The sequence below is a fragment of the Thunnus albacares genome, chromosome 4 (genome assembly GCF_914725855.1).
Source record: "Thunnus albacares chromosome 4, fThuAlb1.1, whole genome shotgun sequence".
Classification (NCBI taxonomy): domain Eukaryota; kingdom Metazoa; phylum Chordata; class Actinopteri; order Scombriformes; family Scombridae; genus Thunnus; species Thunnus albacares.
The window spans coordinates 17,984,989-18,007,983 of record NC_058109.1 but is presented as its reverse complement, the minus strand read 5'-3'; the positions used below and the strand labels follow the sequence as shown (position 1 = coordinate 18,007,983).

At 37.2% G+C, this 22,995-nt stretch overlaps 1 protein-coding gene across 1 annotated transcript in view; it reads right to left on the bottom strand.

Moving 5' to 3' along the window:
* Positions 1-718: 718 nt before the first annotated feature.
* Positions 719-22,995, bottom strand: part of LOC122980070 (testis-expressed protein 264 homolog) — a 34,859-nt gene continuing 12,582 nt past the window's right edge. The window contains exons 3-4 of the mRNA XM_044347773.1: positions 7,843-8,008; positions 719-1,342 (exon numbers count right to left, since the gene is read on the bottom strand). Of these exons, the coding sequence (XP_044203708.1) occupies positions 1,056-1,342; positions 7,843-8,008 (453 nt within the window). The 3' untranslated portion in view covers positions 719-1,055. The remainder of the gene's footprint in view (positions 1,343-7,842; positions 8,009-22,995) is intronic.

Sequence of the window (22,995 nt, the reverse complement as noted above, 5' to 3'; positions counted from 1 at the left end):
GAAGATAATTAATATGCATTCATTCACACCTTTCCTTTTAGAAATGAAGTAGATTTTATATTCAAACTTGTGCATCACTAACAGAGTCATAGGAACACAGTGCTTTGTGAAAATACACATCATAACACTCATAACAAGGTGCACAAATATTCAAAGATGACAAGTTTTTAAAACAGTACCAATAGTTTTGAGGTCTATGGTATGTGCTAATAAAAGGCTCTTATAAACAAGTCTTTAAGTATCTTTGAAATGAACTAGATTCCCTGTTTGAGTAACAATAATTAACACTATGATCATTTGAAATGGATTGATAAAAGTACTAATAGTTGAAGACATTCAAGTAAAAGCTTTGGCTAAACAAATACTCGGTTCAGTCATCTTGTATCATTTTGACAAACAGCAGCACTTCTGTAAAAGTGTTTCAAGGAACTCAGGCTACCTGAATAAGCTCTGCAGATCTTGAGTGAACTTTTCTGTCATTAAAAAAATCTAGCAGATTTTAACACTTTCTGTTAAAACTGTGCATTTAAAATATTAAAGGATAGGTTACGATGTTATGGTGATATTCTTATTGTCAACAAATCCCGTCAAAAAGAACACAATTAACTATTAATTCATCCTGCTAGCAAGTATTTACAAAGCCTGATATAGCGCCATAGTCCTGTATTGTTTCCTAAAAAAAAAACTATTAAAAACACATCAATGAGCCACACTGTTGCACTAGGTGAAATGTTCCTTTATTACCACAAACATGAGCACTGTGGTTTATTTTGAATCAGTCCTAAATACGCCTCCCTGTTGCTGTAAATACTCACTAGAGCACCGAATGTGTATTCATCCAAAAAATAATCCCCCAACAAATACACTATTTACTCCTGTTGACTAACGTTTGCAAAGAACCACAGTGCCCAGCTGTTTAAGGAAATTAGTAAATTTTTAAAAAAATGAAAGTTTACATTCATGACCATTTTTTAAAGATTTATGTCTCTAAAAAAACATTGTTGGTTTTGGTCTTTTCATGGGATTTACTGACAATAAGAAGTCTGACTGGACTTTCACTCCTCGCCTCCAACAACACCCCACCACTTCTGAGTGGGAACCTCCGTACTCTTCTGGTCAGAGTCTCCATGAAGCTGCTCTTGTCTCTCTTCCTGTTGTTCATCAGTCTGTTCCCAGTCCAGCTCTTTAAATGAGGTTTCCCTGGAGCTTCTCCCTCTGTACTCTCTATCCCCTTGATCCTGGACAGGCACAGAGTGGACAGAGGACGCTGCCAGGGACGTCTCTCTGCTGTCTGACAGGAGAATCCCACTCCCCGAGCTGTATTCACTGTTTGAGTCTGCACCTAGAGCAGTGATAAAAGAAAGGGAGGGGATGGACAGATGGTGAGCGGACTTTTATAAACAAACACCACATGAGAAAAGCCTGGCTGTCCAAAAATCCAGGCAGGGCTGGGATTCAACCAAAATCTGCATGTTTGTATTTGAGCTGCACTGTTCAGATAAGCTACAATAAATTTTCCTTTAATTTGCCCCAAACCCATGAATCATGTAGCAAGTCATCTTAACATTATTTAGAAATACATCTTCAAATGAAATATCAGATTAGCACATATTAAATTACTGTGATGAAAAGGGCATTAAATTATTTCTTAAAGGAATAGTTCGTCACGGTGTCACTTTTTACTGGTTGCTAATGAACTATAGGATACCAGCAGCAACACCTTGTGCTGTGAAAATAGGTGCTGAAATGTTGTTAATGAGAAACTCCTGTAAGCCAAAGCTGTCCTGCTCTGTAATGGTATAGGTTTATATAAGCAGTCGAAACACTTGACTCCATGCTGCTTTTTTTTTTAGTTTCGTTTTTTGCAGGTTAATAGGATCGATTTCATACCTGTGTGTGCCAGTCTGTTGACCTTTTGCCTTCGTGTGGCGGTGATTGTTTCCACATAACACTCTTCTCAAATCAATGTCTCCTAACACTAAGCCAGTCTGTCATTAACAGCAGACCTGATGATGATGATGATGATGATATACACACACAGGAAGAACTAACCTTTTATATAAAACAGTGGAAAGAAGCCAGAGGGACGCCAATGGGGATAAATGTAGAAAGGAGTAAATTCTCAGAGGTTACAAGTTGAAAAACTGTAAATCTACTCACTGCAGTGCATTTCAAATGAGGAAGAATGTGTGAAAAATATCAAGCTTCAAACAAAGACTTTAGTTATCTAAGTCATCTAGGGCTGCTACTAACCATTACTTTCATTATCGATTAATCTGACGATTATTTCTTGATTGATCAATTCATCACTTTGTCTATAAAATGTGAGAAAATTGTGATAATGCCTGTTATAATTTCCCAGAGTCAAAGGTTTCATCTTTAAATGTTTCATCTGAACAACAGTCCAAAAAACCAAAAGATATTCAGTTTACTGTCATGTATGACAAAGAAAAGCATTAAATCATTGCATTTGAGAAGCTAAAAGCAGTTAATTTTTGACATATCTACTTAAAAAAATGACTAAAACGATTATTTGATTATCAAAGTACTTGCAGATTAATTTCCTGTCGATCAACTAATTGACTAATCGTTGCAGCTCTAATGCTATCTAATTATCAATCAATAAATTTATTTCTCTGAAAATAACATTTTCATTCTGGGCATTCAGATAAACACTCACTGCAACCTGAACAAACTTCAAGGCAGATGATAAACGGAGGTGAAGAAAAAGAGTATAGCAGCAAAGCAAAACCAGATTTTTTTTGCATTTCTCGTTAAACTTCAAATGTAGAAAACATAACTATATGTTACGAAGACATGCTGAATATCACATTTCTGAGCTCAGCCCGAAATGGTGGTACATAGCAACATTCAAGCAGTAGAGAATAGTTATAAGTGTGTATATTTATGTGGACAAAGCCTACTGCCTGCTCATGTTTTGTCATTGGTGTTGCATTTAGTCTAAACATAAAAGACCTAAAGGCTCGTGTTGTTGTGTCACACATTCCAAAAATATGATATTAGCGAAGAGAAGGAGACAGATATTGCTGTGAAAATGACTTCATGGTGTTAGAGAATACGAGACTGAGGCCAGACTCGAGCACACACTGGAGTTTGAACAAGGTGTAGACCACAAGAATATAAACTAATTGCATGTAAACTGCATACTGATTGCATCATAAATTATGTATTTCTGACTATAACACTGCATACAAAAGAGTATAAATAATTTTTACCTTGTTGAACACAAGTTGGCTACATGCAAAAATATGCAGGACACCCAAAGCAGCGTTAAACACAGTGTACAGTATAGAATGAAATATTTATCATCATAAAAATGCATTCAAAATTTGAATAAGAAACAACCAACTTTATATCTAGTGAAGAGCTTGCTGATTAATTTACACGCACCTCATGTGCATGTGATTGATGGAGGCGAGAGAGAAATTAAATAAAATATTAAAAAAACATGCATACTGTTCTCTGAAAGAGCATTGAGTTTAGTCTCTTGGTTTTCCGCCTAAAGCAAGTCACAAAATTTAATCAGTCAATGGGGAAGAAAAATCCTATTTGGATTGGAAAATACATGTTAAGCATGATATCTTCATATTTTTTGAGTGAAAAATGCATTTGATTGGAGGGGTTTAGCGGTGCCTTCAGGCATCACTCTCTACATGCATCTGAGTGACAGTTGATCCATTATTGGAATGAGACAGAGAAATATGCTGCACGATTTGAGTGTGTCAAGATTTAATGTGCTTATTCAAACTTAGTTTACAGAAAGATTATGATTGCATTTCACCTCAAATCCTGTCAGGTCATAATAAGCGCAGACTAATCTATTGTGTGCGGAGTAACGATTCGAGTAAAAATATCAAAGTTGAAAGTTATTAAGTTGCAAGTTTCATTCTCTTTAAGTCTCAGCTATATAAAATAATATGAACTAACACAACTTTAATGGAAAATGTTCAAGTCCCGTGTCATTTTAATGGTCAGCACTCAGTGACCTGAATGACTCTTTTAGCCGATCTGCTTGTCAGATGGTCTAACAGTGTCTGAAACTTCCTGCCCCGGCTCTTGCTGACGTCTGAATTGGGGGAGGGGAGGGGGGGTTATGGTTGGATGCAGCAGGCACTTCACAAAACCAAATATCCAACAGTCACAACCAATTTAGATTAGCCATTTGTGCAGAAGAGAGAATGTAGGCAGAATCTGGACTTCTCTCTCAAGCTTTTTTTTGTCTTTTTTCCCCCCCACACAATTATGCCCCTCCTTCTAAATTATTGCAACATGAGTGCAATGCCATCTAGGTAAGGTTATTATAGGCACTTCAACCCTCAGATGTGGTCGGATGACATGCTAAGCTTCATTTATACTTCTGTGTTAAGAGGTTATTGCTGTACCCACATGCATAGGTTCCAGAGGTGCCTCATAAATGTAAATGTCAGGGATACCATGTGGGGACAGGAAGACCTACGATAACTGGCATGGGCTGCTTGAGTTTACAAGTTTTTGATGCCAGTAAGGATTATTGAAGACAACATGAAACAAGTTGAAAAAAAGCGAAGCTATTTACACAGCAAACCTTCTGCTCACTGTCTCTATCACAGTGAATGAAACAATGTAAATACAGAAACTGCATGACAATAATCTCTTATCCAGTAATGAGACAAGGTTAACCTTCCCACTGTCGCCCATATCACATAGTGAATGAAAGAATATAAACACAGTTACTGTATGGAATATAATTAAAGCATGACATGGCCCGATCACATAAAATACATAAATTAGGTTGTGCAGCGGTGCTATCAACGGCTGAAATCTGAATCTGAACTGTAAATCAAAACTTATGCTGTATGTATCTATGACAAGACTCCCGTTAGCCCCTCGACTAAAAATACAGTTATTCAATCTAGTTTGTTTTGAGCATACTCCCTCCCTTTATGCAGACTTGAACGAGATTTGTTTTCACAAGGCTAAACACCTGACTTAGACTTGCCCCCAAGGGACTTAAACACAACTTTGGTAACAACTACTGTAACAAAAGCAAGTAGTAAACTTGTTTATGGATTACTGACAGAAAATACTGCACTACACCCACTCAGAACAACGCCATTTGTGTTGCAGAGTGAACCATGTTAGGGGGTGAAAGGGCGATTTCTTCACTGCTGTCTAACAGAATGAGGAGCCATGTGTGGGAATGCTGGGGGTTGAGCCGGTCACTGAGACGGGATCAGTATGGTGGAATGGTGGATAGAGTGGGTGGATGGGTCAGTGGACCAAAGAAGCCTCCAGTCTCTCAAATCCTCCACTGACGTGGCTGAGTTGATCCCAGTGTGACAGGAGCATGGCTACCTGTCACATTATCATTCACAGTCATGGACCCAAATGTCACTTCCACTCTCCAACGCGCCCATGACACATGAAAAGCATTGGATTTTGTCAACGCGACTGAGATTTTCACTGCACCTTGTAGCAAAGTGTGGAGATCCAGAAGGGGGATTTTGAGGTGTGGTTTTCAGTGGTGCGATTGGAAAGTTTGAGCTTGTGAGTGGAGGTGGAAGAGAGATGTGTTACTTGATGTGAGGGTTGCACAAAATCAGAGGGATATATTAAAATCAAGGGTGACAAATAATTATGTGTTATAAAGCCTGTTTCTTTAAATGAGTGGCTTTTTTCATGTGCTTCAGTGTGAAACCATTCATTTCCTTCCAATTTAAAGTAGATCATTGACGACGAATTGCATTCAGCTACCTTTGGAAAGGCAAAAATTACAGTTATTACAGTCAGAAGAATATTCTATTTAAATTTGAACCCATTTTTCATGCATGAAGTAATCTCAAAAAAATATTTCTTACAAAGAAAGTACGGTCATTTTTGTAGAGCATCAGCGAATTGAGAGGGGCCAGTTGATAGGGTATATTGATTATATAATAATCATAGTCAGGATGTCACATTGGCCATCTGACCATAACTGAGTGATTGATTTGATTGAATTGTTTACAATTAAACTAATCAGGAAAGCAGACTTTCTGAAAGCCTCTATTACAAAATCAGAGTTGAATAAATCAATCATTGTATACTGTGCTCCTCAGTGCATACACCACTTCACCAAATAGGTTTTCTTGAGTGCATCTCAGACTGTTTTCTGTATTTAATGACAAAACCTGCAGTCAAATGGGGCATCTACTGTATTACTTTAAATGTCTTAAAGCTTCATTAGCAGTATAATAAATAGATACACGTTTTTTTATGTAAATGATTTTGATTATTGACAAATTTTATAGATTTTTTCCCCCTATTAATCCATTAATCTTTTACTACAGAAAATAGTGAAAAAAGCCTATCATAAGTTCCCAGAGCCCAATATGACATCTTCAGATTGCCTATTTTGTCAGACCAACAGTCCAAAACCCAAAGAAATTCAATTTACAATGATATAAAATAGAGGAAAGCAGCAAATCTTCACTTTTGAGAAGCTGGAACCGCAGAATATTTAGTATTTGTGCTTGATAAATGAGCAAACGGTTTTTGAAACAGTTGGCGATTTCTTTTCACCAAAATAAATAAATTGCTGTGAATAAATTGCTTCAGCACAGATTGTATTCTACGTAAACAACAACATGTCAAAACCAAATATATGCTGTAACAGATGCTGACCCATATCTTTTGTCTTCTGTGGTTATTTTTTTATTTGTGTCTTTTAAGTTAGTCTATATTTGGATTCAATATACAGCCTGCTTGTATTTAATTGAACAATATGGCCTCTGCTTCAAAGCCGTATCAATTAGGAGCTATGCGGTTATCATCAAATAGGCTTATTTTCATATTCCATGTCAACGCATGATTAAACTCGCTTCATATAGTATTGACTCCTGAAAAACACTCCTCCACAAGCTTTTACATCTCATGAGGAAATGGAATTGTGTTGTGTTTGTGTATCTTTTACAGTGAAAGCAAGTTTTCCATATGGTGCCCGTATAACTGTGGACAGCCCCCTTGGTGTGAGTGGTAGCACACTTCCACCAGAGGCTGTTGTGTCTGGGCTTTTCATTAACACCTAAGAAGGTGTCAATCACAGTTTGCTTTTGCGAGGATTCTCATAAACTAAACAGCAGTAGAAACAAGATTCCAGTTCCCCTGGGTCACACCCGAGCAGTAAACACCACGGCTGAGGTGCCTTAACATGCAGTTTTCTAACGGCCACGAGAAAGTAAATGACTCGCTTGACCTGATTGGGGGAAAAACCACAATTTTTATATACAATTTTATGGTCTCAATAGCTAATTTCACATCCTCTTAAATGTGTCTTGGCTGTCAAAACAAAATTAAAAGCTGTACTAATCAATATCTTTAAAGTGGGTCAAATGACTGTTTCCTGTTTTGTGGTTTCAAATCAGTAACCTACAGGTGACATCACAGGTTTTTATATTTGATTCTGAAGCCTGACATGAGACAGTTTAACAATGGTCTTTCTTTAACGCTTGTCAATATTTCTCTTCATTATGTTTAACGCTTTTTGTTATTTATGGAAGATGTAATTACTGTGCAAACGTCCAAATGAAAAGTGGCATTTGTTGGCCTGCTTATGCACCATATTTGAATGACAGGTTCAACTTCAGTCACGGGAGTGAAAAGCCAACATCCATGAAGTCTAAGCTTGATTTGCAATCATATAATAGTGGTTATTTAGAGGTGCTAAATTGCATCTATTTTCCTGCAGTAACACAGTCTGTGGTCTGGTGTACTATAGCTTAAAAGTGCTTTAAGTCCCACTAGGTTCACCTTTAAGTATCAAAAAAAATCTATGTATTAATGCAGTACAGCATGCAGTACACATACCTGAGATGTCTGTGTCACTATATGATTCCTCTTGTTCTGACAGCCTTCTTTCTGCCTGTCGGACTTCAGGCACATAGAAATCTCCCTGCCGAGCCAAAGGGGCCATGAACTGGATCAGACCTTCTCTGTAGATCTCAAGGAACGGGTGTGCACACAGCCTCCTTTCCTGGAAGAGATGTTTAAGTTGGTGAGAGTAAAAAAAAAAAAGAAGTATCTATATCTATGTCTCCTTTAAAACCACTGACTGTTTTGGCTTGTTTAGTACAGTACATACAAGTGCCCCATTTAGCCTAATTTCCAAATCTACTTGTTGTCAACAACTGTTGATTGAAAGTATGCCTGTAAAATGTGTGAATATAAAAAAAATCAGTCAGTGTTAATTTAACTCTGAAGGTGCTAAGTTAATGCTGCAAATGTTAAAATGAGTCCCATCAACACTTATTAACATGTGTATTTACACACACATACATGTACATGGACATAAGAAACACAACAGTATACTACAAGAGCAGACGTGCCAATAATCCCACAAGCCTGTGTTACAGTCGAGAGGAAATGATTTGATGTCATATGTGGGAAAGTCATCACTCCACCTGTGAACACACATGAACCCCTTTCTTCTGTCCTCACACCTTCACACATCTTAGATCCCTACAACCTGTCTTTAGGAACATGAAGCCTCAACACTTCATGCTGACTCTGTTAAAATTGCTGTTTTTTCTTCTATTACTGGCCTCACTTCTCTAGAAAGCAGGGAGTCTCACATGACAGAGACCACTCCACTTCTCCAAGCTCATTAACCTTTCACACACCAGGTTTTCTTATTCCACTCATGCACAGCCAATGTCTGTTACTTTCACCCTTTTGGCATATGCTAAATGTCGAGCAATACTTGAAAACACATTGCAGCCACAGTGCGGTATCTCAACATGATCAATTATTCAAAGTAAAATTGTTTTAATTTACTGAAATGTGTGTCAGTTTTCATTTGACCATTTATCCACTTTATTGCTGCCAAAGTGCATCAGATTTGTTGCCGTCTAATGGAATTTGACGATTAAATAAACTAGATGTAGATCATTATTTGATGTGATATTCTACATGAGACTAAATCACAAGCAATCATTTTCTTATGATGAGAAAGGACATGGATTGGGAGTCTCATGCTGTAATTAAAATTTGGTGTGGCATGGCCACATTAAAATGAGAGGAGGAGAATTAGGAAAATTTGAGGCTAATAAATTATGGTAATGAGTACCTCTGTATTCACACATTTCACTCACACTCCTTCTCAGAACCCTGGGTTTCATCGTCGACTTGATCTATATTAGCCCGAGTGTTTGAGACCATAAATCATTCCTCACACTTCATGACATCTCTCCAAGAGTTGAAAATGTTCAGATTATTCTTTTTTCTTGACAGATCCTGGGTGTACTGAGTCCCTGTACCCTTTGCTGACGTTCTAGTTTCAAGAAAAGGGGAAGTGGTGACAGGTAGGTTAGTGTTTAGTGGAACAACAGGAATGTTGCACACGTAGGATGTGATAATCAAGCTTGCGGACTGAAAAGACACGCACAAATAAGATAGTTTCTTTATAGGAGACAGCTGACTTCTTTTCAGACTCTATCCTATCATCTCCCTCACCATCTGTCTCTCAGCCCAATTATGACAGCAGTGACATTCCTCCTGCTGCTGTCTGCAGGAACAACGTTGTCAGTTTCAGTGATTTCAGCTACATCAATTATTGGTGCATTTCTCCCTCAGAAACATCTGTGTATCCTTACTGGCTTGGCTCATCAACTGGAGTCAGTCATAGACTGCTGCATATTGCATATTGATTTGCACGCATGTACGCAGACATACACACACAAGTTTAATTTTGCAATTCAGATCCTATCAATAAATGATCAAATGTAAAAAAAGAGGAATAGTTCAGACACACTGTTAGTACAATAGCTATATAGAGGGGCTCAGCATTAATATTTCACTGGTAAATTCCGATTTGTCAGATTTATCTTTGCTTTCATTTTCTAGAGTAGAATGGGAGCCCAAGAAATTTGATTTTGCTGTTGGTGTTAGCTACAAAACAAGCAAATGATGAAAAATGAGCTCACAAATACAGTACTGCAGGTAAGATAAGACTCAACAGTCTAATGGTACACTGAAAAGATCCAAGCACACAAGTATCATACACCTGGAGAGCAGAGTAAGGGTGGGCAATTTAAAGCATTGCATTTAGCCCTTATCTGTAATAGAAACACTTAACTAAAACTGAATATGAGGTACCTAACATAAAGGGGCCACTCTTTGCTCTCTGAACAGCTTTAGTCCTTGTTTTCATAAATATCCAGGAATGTTTGCTGAAGGACATTGAACAGCCTACAGTTCTTTGAGGGAGGAAGAAAGTAAACATCTGTTTGCTTTACAACTGTCTGTAAAGACTTAAAGACATTATTTTCTGACGAATCAGAACAAATTAGGTTATACTGGCATTCCTAACAACAATTTTGAAATTGCTTCACAGTGTTTATGGGGTCCTGACCGAGGTCTAGTGTCATAGGTACATTATTATTTACACTGTCGAAAGTGGAAAAATTACGAGAAAATCATTATTTGTAATGGAAATTAGGGGACAACGGGTCCTGCAAAACAGCCCCTTAAACCTCAGCAATTATGTGGAAGTGCAAAGCAATAACAGGACCTAATGTGTCCTGCAAGATGGTAATAGACAATTCAGGTTTAAAGACATATTTTGGCTTTCTCAAATTGTAAACAAAACTGGAAATAGGACAAAACAACTTATCAGGGTCCTCTGCTCAGGCATCCATGTTTTAAGCTAATGCACTCTTGTGTCAAGACTTGAATATAAGCAGTTTTGGAACCACTTACTTACAGCTTTTTGTCAATTATATAGTGAGCAAGAGGATGAATCCTACTGACTTCAGTGATCTCCATGATGACTTTTACGTTTGTGGCTATAAGTGAAATAGCTCAATAATTATTAGATAGATTGTCAATGAAATCTGGTATGTCTGGACATTCATGCTCCCCCCAGAAGGAATTGTAAGTAATCCCCAGATGTTTCATCTACCACTATCATTAGGCCTAAATTTCAATTTGTCCAATACATTGGTTTATTAAAACTAATGGCATTTCCATCAGACTCTTCAGTTCAAAGTGCAACTGTGTCAAACTATAGCCTCACAGAGCATGGCTGCAGACTCAGTAAACTTCATACTGATGATTTTGGGACTGATGCACTTATAAGTCACTGACATTCTGTTTCTGTTTGTTGCCTTATTTTACTCTTACAAACTTCTATGCTTTTATAAAAGTATCAAGTTTCTGCCCAAACCTGAATGACTCATCTTTGCATCTGCCCTTGTGACAGATTATGTCAAGGTTTTTCATGTGTTCTCTTCGTTGTTGTTGTACTTGAAATGAATCACACCTAAAATGAATTCCTAGTAAAAGCAGAAGGCAGAAGCTGCATTAGCACATAAAAGTTTCAAATGTTCTTTTCATTAAGGAGAATTTTTTTTTTTTTTTTTTAAAAGCTCTTTGGAGGGGTGAGTACTTCTGACTTTTTCAGACCAACAGTGATGGCCAGACAAGTGAGTGAAGAAAAAAAGGAATAGTAAATGCTAATTCATTCTGAATGGATTAATATTCAGCATGAAGATCCATTCTCCCCATGTGTGCTCTCAGCAGAACTGGATGTTTTTATTGATTCACAAGTTGAAAGTTCTCCAAAAGTCAATAAATATGGGTAATCTTTTAAATAAGAAGTGTTAACCTAGCTTAAAATATAAATAATGACATGACCAAGATAAAGGTTTTTAGTATTCAACAATCACCAGTTTAATGCCTAAAAATCATTGTTAAAGCTTTTGTTTTAACATTTCAATAGTAAATATAGGAGTAAATAGACATTTAGCAAAGAATATGACCATGGTACCACTAACATCAGGCCTCAGCTGTACAAAAGAAAGGTAGATTAAATAAACTATGTGCAAAATACATTGTTACCAGAGGGTAGCCCAGCGGCATGGCAATACTTTGACTGTCTATTGTGTTCAAAGGAGCACCCTGCTGAAATGGAAGAATTACAGATGATGCCTAAATCTTGACCCAGCACTTGATGTGGATTAATACAAAATGGGTATTTTTGCATAAAATAAGTAGTATTTACATGGCAGACTGGTTTAGAGTGCTGATAAATGGAACCATGGCCAGTTTAGACTGTAATTGTTTACTATAGTATTCTGACTTCCCGCCCCAAGCCCATTGGTTCCTACTGAATGTAAATCTTCAGGTCACACTTTAATACTTTTTGCACTTTTTATACACTTTAATTTCCTCAAACAGCTGGACACCATAGATTTTTAGTAAAGATTACTACTTGAATAGTATTAAATACTGCATTTACAGACTATTTTCAGAGGGCAGATTAATATATGTTAGTGAGTATTTACAACAGCAGGACGGTATATGTGGGATTGATTGCCTGTGTTCATTGAATCATTCAAGGAAAATGTCCCAGTTCAATGCTGTGGCTCATTAATGTGTTTTTGGGAAAAATGGAGCTGAATGGCACAGAGGAATAAGACATATAGAGCTTACACGGGCTACACAGGAACTACTTGTTAGTAGGATCAATTCATTGTTAGCTTTGGTCTTTTCATGGGATTTTTGACAATAAGAAAAATAAAGAAAATCAATACCTTTTAAATGTAATCCAAAACTACATTTCACTATATTTAAGGCCTTTTAATGCCTTAAATTTAAATGTTTCAGTAAGATTTTTTTGTGAGACCTGTGGACAACTTTATCAAAAATGGAGACCATTTCTTATGGTCAGTGCTGGGTGAGTTCAAACAAAAACCTAACCCAGTGAGCCTTAAGGTCAGTTTCTCTGCATCCTGACCTGGGACACAGTGCAGGCAAATAATTAGACCAGCTGTGGAATCACTGAGACAAACTGTGCACGGTAGGCTTTTGTAATTGGGTAGGGGATTGTGGATGGTGTGCTATTGATTTTTGTTTGATTTTCTCCATACTCTTCTCCTGTTGTATCAGGACCACAGGGACCCAAGAGAACACTTAAGGCAGTACAGAGTATCTGGGTTATAGTAAGGTCATTTTTTTCTTCACATCCTCTACAGCACAGAAATATTCTTACCTGTCACTCTTATCTTTGACTATGTTTCTCTGGCATGAAAACATTATTACATTATAACATTATTAAGGGAATAGACATGGGAAATTACATGTGCCAACAGAACATAACCTCACCTTACTTTGATTAAATTCAGAAAAACTGAGGCAGAACTGGATATATCCATCTTTGCTTTATGTCACTGTATGCTTGTTTTCTGGTCTTAGGAGGCATCTCATGTCACTGAAGTCCACCCTTACCAACCATAACTGTAAATGCAGGGTAAATCACTCATATGACTATAGACTATAGATGATCCCGACCATTACCATCAATAAGTTTCAAAAATGAGTCCAAATATGACAGAACAGCAATATCCCATCCTTATTTGAGTTTTTCAATTACACATCAGCCCATGCCAACACTGTTTTGCTGGGAACCATGCAAAGGTACCATGGAAGAGAAATCAGTGGGTTATAGAAAGCCTAATTATTGAACTAATTTACGTGTCACGGCTAAGTGAACCTAGTAATTATGGCGCTTTGTTATACTGAAAAAATGTGAGGGTAAATCTGCATCAACACAGGATTAAAAATGAATGAAATGCGTTTCAGTGTAGGGGATTACCAAAAACATCACGTGCACACACACGCACACACACACACACACACACACACACAGTCCTTTAATCACCTCTGCACCTCTATGCTAGTAGTGTATTTCTAGCCACTCTGCAGCAGGTCCTGAGGGAACTGGTGAAGGATAGATAGTCTACATGAAGGAGAGGATGTGCTAGTGTCCTCTTTCCAGGTTCCTAGCCTGGGGAACGACACCTGCACGGGGCCCCGGTGCAAATACATCGCATGTGCTCATGGATAAATAAATTAAACTGTACAGGGTATTTTTAGAGCACTAAAACAAGATTTCTGGTTCCCCCTGGTAAAACACAGCTATACACTTAGCCTACATTCTGGCTTGATAAATTACTTTTTTTCCTCTGGAAAGTCATGAAAGCTCTATACCAATTCATCACATATATGCATAAATATATAATTCTACTATTCGATACAAATGTTTACTGCTTTAGTTGGATAGTACACTTGTCATATTAGGGACTAGATATTTATAAGCACATACTATAACCTTATTCCTGATAAAAGCAGATTAAGGTGGCGGTTCACTTATTTCTTCCTTATCAATCAGGGGGCTGGCCTAGGAAACAACTTAGCAGCGCCAAAAAAAAGCTAAAAAGAAAATGGATTTCATGGTTGGAGTGCTACTTGTGTTTGTAATTCCAGTCAAATTACTTAATTAAATCAGTTACGTAGTGTGATTTTGATGGTAATTAGAGTAAAATAACAGTTAATGTGTTCAAAGGTGCAATAATGGCTATCATTCAATTATTAGAGTGCAATTCAACAGTTCAAAGAAATATACAGATTGCCGAAGAATCATTTCTGTAGATATTTCCAGATAAGACACTTACGACACAATGTGTGAATACAGGTGTGATAAACCTGATAACAGCTTAACACATAGGCGAACAGGGGCAGTGCATATGATGATTGTATGGTTATTATAAGTTATTAGCCATGTAAACACAGCTTGTGTTCTCAAGTACAAGAGTACAATATTTAAGCTTTGTGTATGTCAGAGATAAATATTTGAGATGGGCTCAAGGCATTATACTCTAAATTGTTCCATGCCACTGACATAATAATGGTTCACAATAACAACATCTAAAAACAAATATTATTGTGCATGTTGATGCACATGTTTTCCAAAATTCAGGGCAAAAGCAACTGCAGGTGCCATCAGTTCAACATGTGCGAGATAAGGACTAAAATAGGGCATGAAAATTAGCACGTGCAAATCATGGCTAAAGTGCATTTGAACATTTTAATTATTATAGCAACCCCAAGTCTTCAAAGCCTCTTCCACAATGCAACATACCCACAGCATGTCCAAATCACAGACACTTGTTGACTTTCTGTCAATAAACTTGTGGTGTGATAGCCCAAGTTACTACACTGTAGTTTTTAGCAAACAGAAATAAATAGTCCATTAGTTGGGAACAGTTTTCCGCTGCGTACTTAGTGCATTATGAGGTATTTACAGCAGCAAGACAGAGTATGTGGGATTGACTTACAGGAATGTACAGTGCTCATGTTGATTGCAATGAAGGAACATGTCACCCAATGGAACAGGGTGGCTCACTGATGTGTTTTTAATAGTTTTTAGACAACAATGGAGGTCTATGGCACAGATGAATAAACTACTGTATATCTGACTTGGGCTACACGGACAGTACTTGTTAGTATGATAAATTAATTGTGATAATGTGGTCTTTTCATGGGATTTGTTCATATAAGAAAACATGATACGTGAATAAGAGGTTTTTTTTTGTTACGGAATGATTTTCAAAGCTGTTTTGAATAAGCAATTAATATGTTAGAATAAGACTTTCTCCTGCATTTTCCCTCACAAGCAGTTCAATTTAATAATAAGAAAAAAGAAGAGAAAATTCCTCTCCAGTGTGGAGCGGAGGAGACAACACCAAAGAGCTCTCTGTTGCAAAGAAGAGATATTTTACCAGCACATAAAGAGGCACTCTGGGGCAGGATAACAAATATAGTGAATACGTTTAGGCACCAGAGGGATGCTTTAAACAAGGAGAAAAGTGCTGGTACTGTAGAAGGAGAATAACCAAAGTCATGCCTGACACAAAGAAAACCTATGCACAAGCTACCAGTCGTGGCTCTACAGAGGATCCATTAGCTCCCTGCACACAAAGAAATAAGACATGCTTTTTCCCCAGGTGTTGTTGATGAATCACATCCACTTCATTTTTTTATATTTCATGGCATTTCATTCAATATTTCTTTTAGTCTGAACTAAAGTGGTGGACTGACTGACAGACATTGCTAGCCCTAGAGCCACGCCACTAGCTATTCCCATCATTATCTCCCAGAGGCCAAAATGATGCCTTCAGCTTGCTTGTTTTGTTCGATTAACAGTCTAAAACCAAATGTGCAAATTACAAAGATATGAAAGAGAGAAAAATAAAACTGTAAGTGTCCAGATAAGGATCCCCTCTCCACAGCGACGGACAAGGAGCCTGTCAAACAGAGAACATGCCTAGAACCTTGCTCACAGATAATGGTGATAATAATTAATCTCTTATGTTAAACAGGCTAGATGTGGTGCGCAGCGGTAACACACAGAGAAATGCTATCGGACTGCATAATGGAGGAAATACTGCTCATTTCTGAGGTAGACTGACAGTCTTTCAGATGGTCCAGATTCTGTACAAGATACAAATGACAAATTGGGATTGGCATGACTTTTAAAAAGACACGTAAATGTGAAATAATAAGCAACAGGAATCATTTTCTTGTTGAGTAAGGAAGAAAGTAACCTCATTACACTTTTAGGATTACAATAAATTATGGTTTTTCTGAGTAACTCCACCGACACTAACGTAAGAGGAAATGTCAACTAGTTAGTTACAATAGTTGAGATTATATTAAACTTTCATCATGTTCAAAATATTGTATAGGTGCATGTGACAAATATTTTGTAAAAATGTAGTGAAAACTTACTCTACATTTAAGCAATGATTGACAGAATTTCTGAATTTCAATTTGTCAGAATTTACAATAACCCCAATTTATTTCCAGGTGGGCTTCAACTGTACAGACATGCAGGTACGCATGTTGTGAGAATAATATTTTACAAAGTGTCCTAAGGGAATAAATGAAAACTATTAAAATTTCGCAGTGTTTGACTGTGTCTGAAAGAAGCAAATAATGACTGCAAATCACAAGAGGAATTGTACCTACTGTACTTTTGAGGGAACAAATCAGCCTAGATGAGACAAAGACAGTGAAAAAATTATGTAGAAATGTGAAGACCTACTGCCCACGGGGAGTGAGGATGGAAAAACAGGGATTTTTTTCTCTAGAGGAAAACAGCCAACAAATGATTATTCTGAGCACTGCAACGGATGCAAATAACAACCTCTGTCTCAACAATGGCCCCTCGTCTCCTGAGGAGAAAGGCAAAAGGAAGTGAACACCACTGTCAGCAGTGAAGAGGACAGGAACAAAGTGGTAGATAAGTGTTCCCCACCATTGTAATGGATTCAGATAATCTGAAAACAGGGCTGTTTTCTCAATATATTAAGTATTTTCTAGTCATTTCTGGGTGGGCAAGACAAACAGCAGCACTAAACCCACCTCTAGCTGTTTCTATTCAGCCCTTAGCAAAACAAAATCAAAGCAAAATAAACAAAAGGACAAGACAAGGAAAAATCTGCTCGTTGTAAAGTTGTCAATTGATCTGAAATACCACAAGCTTGATATTTTCATCACAAACACTACCAATAGCTGGCAAAAGCTGTGAGTTGACATGTTCATGTTGACATAAAAAGGTTTGTTAATAACTGTCATTATAATAATAATGCAAGGACAATAATATGGCAACTAATTAATAACTAAGTTTCAGTATTTTTTTTCTTGATTAAGAGAACAACTGCAACTGTGTCAGAGAGATTAAAGGCTACATCGCCCACATGTCTCCATGTAAATGGAGTATTATGACACATTAATCCAGGTGTTTTCAGGCAAATGCCCACAAGTCTATATAGAGGATCTGGTATCTGATATTTTGATAAATTAGCAGGATCTGTATTCCCTCTGTTAGTTCAATTTTCACAAAACTGACACTGAATCACCCCCCAGAAAACATAGTCAATGTCTTCTAAAGGCAAGTTTGTACATGTTTTTTTCAAATTTTTACAATTCAGATTATACTATATATTATATAACTTTTGGATTTAGACAGTGGTGGAATTCTTTATGAGCCCTACTTTACAAAAGCCATCTATTTGATCTATACTTTGTTTTATTTAAAAGTCAGAAAATCTTGGTCTTTGGAGATCTACAAGACAAGCAAATGTGACAGAGATGATTATAGGACAGTCTTAACAAGCTACATGTATTACATCTTTACAGTAACTGCACTGTGTCAATTGTCAAAGGTGGTCACAATTAAGTTTAAGGCTTTTTCCTCATACAAGTGTTGGCAAAGTCTAAAAACGTATCATTTTACAAATATTCAACATAAATTTGTATGACATACCTATAAGACACACAAAAACTATTAAATTGACATGAAACGTCTGCAATTATTACAACTTTGTGCATGTAAATAAACATTACCAAACACATTTTACTGTCTGTGTCTGTATTTACAACACTAAAAATAATGTTAGTGATTCTAGCTGCTGAGATACAGAATTGTACAGAATTGTCTTCTTTTACAGCCCAGTTGTCATTTTGGTACCTTTCTTGTCACATGTACTGAGGCATGTTCACGCTTAAATCCTCACGGTTCAGTGAATATGAAGACGACATATACAGCAGATATGTGTTGCAGCAGAGGAGGAAATGTAGCAAATAAATACACCAGAAAAATAACACACATCATTTGGTACACACAACAGCTTTTAAGAATTAGGAGCCAAAATGTATTTTGGTGCTAAATGCTCAAGGGACACTACCAACTTAGGCTGTTGTAAGTAAAATGACTTCAAAGGTAGTATCTAATATTGACCTGATGGTTGATAATGACAGCGGGCTTTGAGTGGCTGCAAGGCAATGAGACTTTCTTTCTTACAGATAACATGACCTTCTAAATGTATTGACATTGCAGTTTTTTCTGCACATAGGGAGAAACTGAAAAGTAAAAATGGGATTTTCACTCAGGTACAAAGAATTTTGGATGTCAGAGAGATTGAAAAAGTAACCTTTGCATTGAAATTGCCATTTGCCGGCACCATGCCAGCTCTTTTCTTAGGTACATCTGTAAAAATACTTAAAAGTGTGGCTCAAGGGGCACTGCAAAGCCAACACTAGCACTCAGCAGCAGCGCAGAACCTGTAATTCAGGGGATAGTGACGTTTGACCGCTTCCTGTAGCCTGTGTGTTAATGACAGTAATCTGTAAGATTATGGAGGATACCACTCAATCAGAGGCATACAACCCTCCCCTCCCTGGCAGTTTACTTTCCCTTCATTTCTTTTCCTTTATTTCTGTGTCAATATCCAATGAACCACTCACATTAATACTGCATTTCATCTCTTTTCTGTTTTGCTTTGTCAAGCGTTCCTTTTGATAATCTAGACAGTAGAACTACAATGGTGTGTCCTCAATAGTACAACAGTCTTTTCAGGCATTTTCTCAGTCTTATTCTCTCACTTAGAGGAAGGGATAATGGAACATAGCATCTCTACAGCCTAGTCTAGTATAGTCTAGATTTCATTTAAAATCCCTGAGGGAGAAAAATGTCGTTCAAAGGGGCTGAGGACGTAATGAGTGACAGTAGTCACTGCCGGTACGAACAATCCAGGTGTCACTCAAGCAACAACACTCTTTACATAGACTTATTCAGCCCTGACAAATGAACAAGGACTATTTGAAAGTCACTGAGCTGAGTAAAGCAGTTGAGTCCTAAGCCTCTTCTTTATCTTTCCCATTTTCTTTAGTTCACTCACTGAGGTCCCAAACCCCCGCACCTTGGTTACGTGCCCCCACCCTGTTGTCGGACTCATACTTGAATGGTTCAAAATTGCCTCTTGGATTGCTTTTCAGAAAATCCCTCAAGAGGACACTGGAGCAAATTCATTTAATTTGCATGTCTATCTCAACAAAGACATGACCAAGTTGTTGGAATATTTTAGCCGACATAAGAGAATGAATGTCCATGTGTTCTCATCTCCTTTGTAGCAGAACACACACATCACAGATATAAAAACTGACCAGGTGTTGGAAGGAGTTTATGAATGCAATATATGTAGACCTAATAGAGCAAAATCTTCTATTTCTAGGAGACTACTGAACTTTGTTTTGCTAAATCATCCAATCACAAATATGTCAGGAGCAGGTTCAACTCTGCAGAATGATGTCAAAGTAGTTTTAGGGTGTTTCGGATTGCAAGGAATACATTTTCATTTTTGTAAACATCTGAACATTTGACTCGCTCCACTCCTGAGGGATTGGGGTTATTGCAATCCTCCTGTAGCCAACGGCTAATAAGATATAATACCATGAGAGCTTTGTATCTCATTTTGAGAGAGTTCAGTAAAGTCACTATAGCTCCACAATGGTTATTAATTACAGAGCTACATCTAGTCATCTTCTTTTACATATTTTCAATATACTGTATAAAGTGAAACTGTATTTTATATTTGCAAGCTACAGGACGGGGGAGCAAATTTAACAATGCACAATCACAGACTAATAACATCAAAGAAGACAGCATACATCTTTTAAGCATTTGCTTAGTGATTGATACTTTAAGATGGCCACTGGCACAAAACAATTTGTCCCGTATCTAAAAATAACTACCCTTCTTAAATTGTAATCACACCCGGCTGCCTGATCCTGATTCAGAGCGACAGTGTAACAGAGAATAAAGTTTAAATCAGATCAATCATATGTAGATGTGACATTTAACACTAACGGTAGATTCCCAGCTGCTGGAAGATGAAAGTTATGTTTGAACATTTGACGGGCAAACTCCACAGAGCCTTCTGTGGGAAGAGTGAGCTTGCAGGGTTGTATTGCAATATTCTTGAGGCACAATGAGTTTGTACATTAATGCAATTAAGTGGCTAAAATAAAATCATGTGCCAGGGATATTGATTTGATTACATTTCACGAAAACTAATTTTTTCTCACCATCAAACATCTGCTAATAAAATTTATGGGGTCTTAAGTTTTAGCAAATCCATTAAAAAATTGTTTCACCCACCATTTTCATTGCATAAACATGAATTGAGTATGTATTCTCCATTTTAACTTTATTCACAGAATTATCCAAACAGTGCAAACAATGCCTGTTGTTTGTGATTACAAGACATCAGGAGGGAATGGGAAGAAAGGATTACAAAGGATAATTGGGATATTTAAGAGGTGCGATACCTGATAAATGATTCACAGAGCAGAGAAATTATAGATGGACTAACAGGATTTTATAAAGGAAAACAGCATAAATGTGTTTTACCTGATTGGAAATAGCATTAAAGAGAAAAAAAAATGAATGAAATAAAAAGACAGGAAATCCAACCGGTCTGTACCTTAACAGTGAATCAGGCTGAATTTTTAAATAAATGATGATAATTTAGATAGGACTAACCACTGATCCCAAAAAATATTAGTTGGGTTGATTGGGCTAAGTGTGGATCAAACAATTTTACAGCATTAAATTGTTTTCATATTTGCAAGTTTGTGTATGCAATTACATGATTTCTATTATTTGTAGTTTCATTTAAGCCAATGTGCATGTTTAATTTAATGTTGAGTCGGGCTTCTGTGGGTTGAAATAAAGACAAAATGTGGTCAATGAAAGAAAGATGCTGGTGTGCAACAAAAATATTTTTGACTGTAAATGAAGAATATATATTCAGGTTGGACATTTTAGGAGTTCTTTTCAGAAAGCAGCTCATGAAAGATTGTAATTTTGTGGATGGAAAAGTAAGACTTCACAAAAACCTTTAAATATTTAAATACAACTCAAAAAGTTCAGCATGATTCTTTGCATGCATGTGCTTTGAATTTAAATGTATTTTCTCCCCTATATTAAGCCTAATCCTACTGATGGTAGAATGTTTAGATGGATAGGTCCCACTCCTTCTTGATAACAATATTTAAAAAATTATAAATTAGAATCAGAATTAATTATCTAATCAGAATTTAAACAACTGAACCAGGATTCCCTTGTAAAATCTTCCAGCACATGACACTGCCTCCATTACTTTGTCCAGCATATAAAGCCCATGACCTTTTCTGACCTTTCTGAATGAACGTCACAGTTAGCTAAAAGTCTGCACATCTAATAGGCCCTGCGGACTAGCATCTGTGCACTGCTCTGCATCACTCTTGCCCATGTAGACGACACTAATAAGAATTGCGAGAGGCATCACCTTATGAGACTTTGTTCTCTGTCTTGCTGAGGAAGACTTCATGATCACTTTACCATGTGTGTCAGTTGCTAAAAAAAGGACATTTCTAAGGAACAAAGGCAAACTTGCTTTATATTCAGACCAGAACCTCTGTGCTGGCAAGAAACTTTAGTGCCCTCAAGCAAACAAATGTTCCATCGTCTGCCTTTCACAAACCTTTAGATCTCTGTGAATGTCAGCAATATTATCCTCCCACCCTGGTCCCCAATCCGGTCTGAAGGCCTGGCCACTGTGCTCGAATCAAATCTCAAGATGCCAAGACGTCTGTAATGCAGCCCACCTCCAAAAAGCCAAGGCACAGAAGAAAAACACAGCAGCCGATCGATGGTCTGACTAGGCAAATATCAGGCTTGACCATGGGGCAGCAACTCAAAGTGTCTGACAGACAGAAATCATTTTGCCATGATAAGCCAGGTCTGCTAAATGCTGATGAGCTTGTTTGAAAAGGTCTCACCACATGGGATATTCAAAGTGTCAGCCAACAACAGCATGCTTTATTCAGTAATAGAAACCCATTTAGAGCTGACTGACTGTGCTGTTAGGCTGGTTTTGTTAAATGTGACCCAAATTTTTGTTTAAATGTTGTTGAATTTCATACACTGGTGAACTATTTATAAGGAAGTCAAATGTTGTAGCATTTAAGAATTAGTTTATAATGTTTACAGGGAATTAGCCTTACAAGTAGGCAACTGACCAACTGAGGCTCCAACTCCTTTCAGCAATTTCATTTTAACGGACTCTTCAACTGCTTTCAACATGTAATCTTAAACTGACTTCAACCCTTTCAAATTCCACTGAAATCTGAACTCATCAACTTCCACTAACACTTCAAATCCTTCATATTTAGCATTTACTTCCATACAGACACATTGAAAAGGCTACAAAGACTTGACATGTTAAGGCATTTTAACTGACTCAAATGTTTTGACTGCAATTTTTTAGGTGCAAGCATGTAAATGTTCTTCAGTAA